The following is a 5,197-nucleotide window of genomic DNA, read 5'->3' on the forward strand; positions in this document are numbered from 1 at the left end:
AGATATTTAGCTTCAGTAATTCAGATGCGTGTTTAAACGGCTACCTCAGCCCCCCTGGTTTGCTCTATGGGATTCCTTTGATATTCCTATAAGATTTCTTGATATTGCTCTACCTTTTACCCTATTTCTGCCCTACCCCTGTAATCAATAAAGTTCTCCTTTGAGACCGGTGTGGAGACTTATTGAGGGGTGGGTCTAAATTATGCCAAGGAGGCCCCTTAGGTCGGTGGACTAAGGGAGGCTTCCTAATAAGCCTCTGGCTTGGGGAAGTGCCCCAAGTGCTTGTATTGGGTCTAGCACCCATTGGACGATCAGGCCTGTGTTTTCCAAGGTGCGCAGAGCCAGAAGTGAGTCCAGAGCCTTGGATGGTGGCAGCGGGAACCCCAGGCTAGCGGGTGTGCTCCAGGGAAGGGGTCGGCCGGACGGGAGGCACCCCAGGGAGGCACTCGGAGCCTGGAAGGTGGTCGGGAGCAGGGAGGTGGGCGGCTCAACGCAGGAGCGCCCCCTACTGGCCCGCCACAAGGCATAGGGGCGAATTTACTAACTGTGGGGGCATTGTAGGTTTACCAGGAATTAAGAGCTAATTCTGTTGGGATTAAGAGCTGCATTGATCTAAAACTGGGGTAAATATGTTGGGCAAGTCAAATCCTAATTTAATAGTGAATCCACAAGTTTAACATGCAGGCCACACCAGTCACTCCACTCACGTCCACAGCCTCACTGCTACTAATAATTGTACTTACACATCCTTATCCCGATTCCTGGCAGGTCCAACTCACACCATGCTAGCTCCTTCCAAAATTTCACAACGTGATAACCACTACCCCAGAGATATCCCAACCCAAAGGCAGAAGCCAAAGGGTGTAACAAATGGGGTGCTCATAGACATCAGAGATCCTCCAGCACCAGGATGGCAGAAATGATATTATTGAAGGAAACTCATCATGGACACAGAAGTGATCGTATCAAGGAGCTGTGAACAGCTGCCACATACAGAGAAGAGGCTGAGCATGAAGGTGCAGAAATGAATGGATGAGAAGCTACCAGAGAGATGGAGGAGGATGGGGACACAGTCAGAGCTGAGGGTACAGGGCATCACTGTGTGGCAAGGGAGGTGCGGACCTGCTGTGGGGGTCTTCAAAGGTGTTGACCAGAAGCTCAGCTCTGTTGGGACAGCATGTGCAAAGCCCAGGGAGAGTGGAGGCAAGTGGTGGGGCATGAGAAACAAATGTCAGCAGCATTTGATGTGGACCGAAGGAAGAGTGAGTGTGTGTTTGGAGGTCAGAGAATAGGATGCTGCAGAAATCAAGGAAAGTAGCATTGGGAATTCAATGAGAAATTGGGCTGTGGGGAAAGGAAGAGCAGACTGAGAAGAAGCTGCAGAGCTAGAAGCAGAATGAGTTTCATTGAACCGGGAGACACACTCCAAAGACACACTCCAAGTCACATAGAGAGGGCTCTACCAGATGCGTGGCCTCCATCTGCCGCTCCGGGCACAAGCCAAATGCTGGTTTGCATGTACGCCAGCTGATGGCTTGCATGTTTCTACCCATGAGACTTCCTGCTGTTGCTGTGAGCAGGTATAAAACAGACCACTTTGCATTGTGGTATCACTCAGTGCAGAAGCATCAAGATGATCTCTCACACTCGGCTCCTCCTGCTCTCGAGTCATGGTAAGAACAGCAAGGAGGGAAGAGTACTCCCAAAGCAGCTGATAAGGCTGCTACCTGACTTAAGTAGCACTGGCTTTGGCTACAAGTCTCAGGCTCAACCCAGACAGGTGGATTTCATCCTTGGGTCCAGAATAGCTTTGAAAGCAATAGCAACTGTATTTACTACTGCAGGAACGAACCATTTAAAGAACCTGAGAGCAAAACAATGATTTTCATGGGTTTTTTTGTTCATATTCCCTGACTTCTGTCTATTTGAATTCTCTGTCTCCTCCATGCAGGCTGTAGTGGCGACATTGTGATGACTCAGACTGCAGAGTCCCTGACCGTGTCTCCAGGACAAACAGCCACCATGAACTGCAAAGCTGTTTCATACTGTGGTTCTAGCATAGCCTGGTACCAACAGAAGTCAGGGCAACCTCTCAAGCTCCTTCTCTACAGCACCAACACCCGTCCATCTGGGATCCCAGACCGGTTCAGTGGCCCTAGTTTGGGCAGTGACTGCACGCCCGCTATGAGCCAGGTTGAAGCAGGCAATGCTGGAGACTATTACTGTCAGCAGCATGGCACCTACCCTCTCACACAGTAATACAGACCAGTTCAAAAACCTCCCTACCTGTTTCCATCTCTGTTGTTCACTGCAGCAGCTGCTTCCTATATGTGCTCCTTGCCTCTCAGAAATTTCTGCTGTGTTGCATGGCCAAACAGAGTATTTCACCCAGCAAACCACACTGCTCTTCAATCCTGTATCTCCTGCCATCACAGACAAGCTACCCCTCAGCAGTTCCTCCTCCCCCCTGAAGTTAAATCCATTAAAAAAATTCTACATATCTGCGTAGAAATGGGATCAGTCCCTCAAGAAAAATCTCAAAGATCAATATAGGTCCATAAGCAAACACTGCAGATACAGTGTCCTTGTCCCACTGGCACTCAGGCCAGAACACAACCAACCTCTCTCCAGAATACTCCTACGCTAACATCAACTCTCTAGATACCATGATCTATAATTTTCTAGGGCACCATGATGGCACCTCTATGACTCACTGTATACAAAAAAACCACAGACCACCACACATCCACAAAACCAGCAATCTTCCCATATACCAATATAAAGCACTGATCTCTACAAAAAAGGACATGGAGTTTACAGTGGACAAGAAGCTGAATATGAGCCAGCAGTGTGCCCTTCTTGCCAAGAAGGCTAATGGCATACTGGGCTGAATTGGTCAGTGTGTTGCCAGCAGGACAAGAGAAGTGATTATTCCCGTCTATTCAGCACTGGTGAGGCCACATCTGGAGTCCTGTGTCCAGTTTTGCCCACCCACCCCACTCCAGAAAGGAGGTAGAGAAATTGGAGAGAGTCAAGTGGGGAGCAACAAAATAAGTTAAGGGGCTGGGGGACATGACTTATAAGGAGAGGCTGGAGAATTTGGGCTGATTTAGTCTAGAGAAGACTGAGGTGAGATTTAATAACAGCCTTTAACTACCTGAAGGGTGCTTCCAAAGAGCATGGAAATAAACTGTTCTCAGGACAAGGAGCAGTGGTCTCAAGTTGCAGCAAGGGAAGTTTAAGTTAGATATTAGGAAAAACTTTCCCACAAGAAGAGTAGCAAAGCATTGAAAAAAACTACCCACAGAGGTTGTGGAATATCCATGTTAGAGTTTTTTTAAAATCCAGGTAGACAAAGCCTTGGCTGAGATGATCTTGCTGGGGATGATCCTGCTTTGAGCAGGGGGTTGGACTAGATGTGACCTCCTGAGATCCCTTCCAACCCTCATTTTCTATGATTTTATAATTCAATAGTCAGGCCCTCAGATACCACTGCATCTGCCCTGAAAAGGATATTTGTAACACTCATCTCACCAAACCAAAAACTGCCTTTACCCCACATGAGCACTCCACCAGAGAAATAAACGGTATCTTTGAAAGCGCACCCAAACCCCCTGCAATAACCTAGTGCAATACAAGAAAGCCCCCACTGACCACACACCTCTGGTTGTCACTTATCATCCCACACTGGAACCAATAAAAAGGATCATCAAACAATTACAGCCTATACTTGAAAGGGACCAAACCTTGACAGAAATATTCCCCACTCCTGGCCTTTCTTGCCCAACTCATAATCAGGAGCCAACTACCTGCTGATCAACCAATCAGGACCTAGCCCTACCTTCCCAATAAATGCAAAGCCCATTAGCTCAACTCTACTGCCACAGCTATCAATGCCCTGTACAATGAAACCAACATGTCGACCTCAAAACGTGGTTTACCTGATCCAGGCATCAAATGCCCTCATGGAAACTATGTGGGTAAAAGCAGGCAAAACCTACACAAGAATGAATGATCACAGAAAAAAGAGGTAAAGGAGTAGGAGAACATTTTTCACAGAAAAACCACTCCTTTCCTGACCTCGCTGTTCTCATGCTCAAGGCAAATTTACAAAACACCTGCAAAAGATGAGCTTGGGAACAAAAATGCATTAGCCTACTGGACACTAAGAACAGGGCACTTAACATAGTGACTTCATGGCCCATTATAATCTACCTGACACTCATTTCTGCACTTCACAAGCGATAATGACTCTTTTGAACACTTCTACGTGAAGTGCTCTTCCACTTTTTAGGTTTTCACTGCATCTCTCCTGTCTGTTGGCTACCTGATCATTTCTCTGATACCGTTTGTGTTTCCATGTAGAATTTTACACAAGCCCTTGTTCACAGAAGCATAGAGAAGCAGGGCTGGAACGAACCTTGAGAGGTTATCTAGTCCAGCCCCCTGCCTGAGGCAGGATCATCCCTATCCTGGAGATTAGAAAAAAGGATTTTTTTAGGATGCTTTGGATAGACTATCCTCCTATACAAATCCTTCGTCTAATCTCATGTAGTTTTGCTAATATTTTGCAAAACTACACAGTTGTTGGCTACAAAAGACCAACTCACAGGATCATCATAAAATTCTAGTTTATTAGATGGATGCAAAATTCAGATCATAAACCTTGGGGCTGATCCCCTCAAACACACACACACATTCACACACACACTCACAGTAGCTAGCTATGAACATTAAGCACCGATGTCAAGATATACCTATTCCCAAGTGCTGGAGTACGCCGTCAAAGGCCAGTCGACAAAGCTAATCACTGTCGATGGCACCAGGCGGCAAGGCTAACCACTTTAACAATTTCTTTGCCTCCATCTTTTTGAGCAGGCAACAGGGAACACCCTCCCCACCCCGGGAATCCAGACGGACCCAGGGGAGGCGCTGCCAGGCCCAGGGTCAATGAGGACCTAATCAGGGAACTTCTGGAGGGACTAGATGTGTTCAGATCAGCAGGTCCTGACGATCTCCACCCCAGAGTGCTGAGGGAACTGGGAGAGGTCATTGTGGGACCCCTGGCACAGCTTTACGAGCACTCGTGGTGCTCTGGTCAGGTGCCTGATGACTGGAAAAGGGCCAATGTGGTCCCCATTTTCAAAAAAGGGAGGAAGGAGGACCCAGGAATCTATAGGCCTGTTAGTCTTACCTC

The 5,197-nt window shown here is 47.5% G+C and overlaps 1 gene segment (V, D, J or C); it reads left to right on the forward strand.

Moving 5' to 3' along the window:
• Positions 1-2,259, forward strand: part of LOC102376756 — a 12,610-nt gene extending 10,351 nt beyond the window's left edge. The window contains 1 exon segment of the V gene segment in view: positions 1,952-2,259. Coding sequence covers positions 1,952-2,259 — 308 coding nt within the window.
• The last annotated feature ends 2,938 nt before the right edge of the window (positions 2,260-5,197 follow it).

The sequence above is a fragment of the Alligator sinensis genome, unplaced genomic scaffold, assembly GCF_000455745.1.
Source record: "Alligator sinensis unplaced genomic scaffold, ASM45574v1 scaffold1484_1, whole genome shotgun sequence".
NCBI classification, from domain to species: Eukaryota; Metazoa; Chordata; order Crocodylia; family Alligatoridae; genus Alligator; species Alligator sinensis.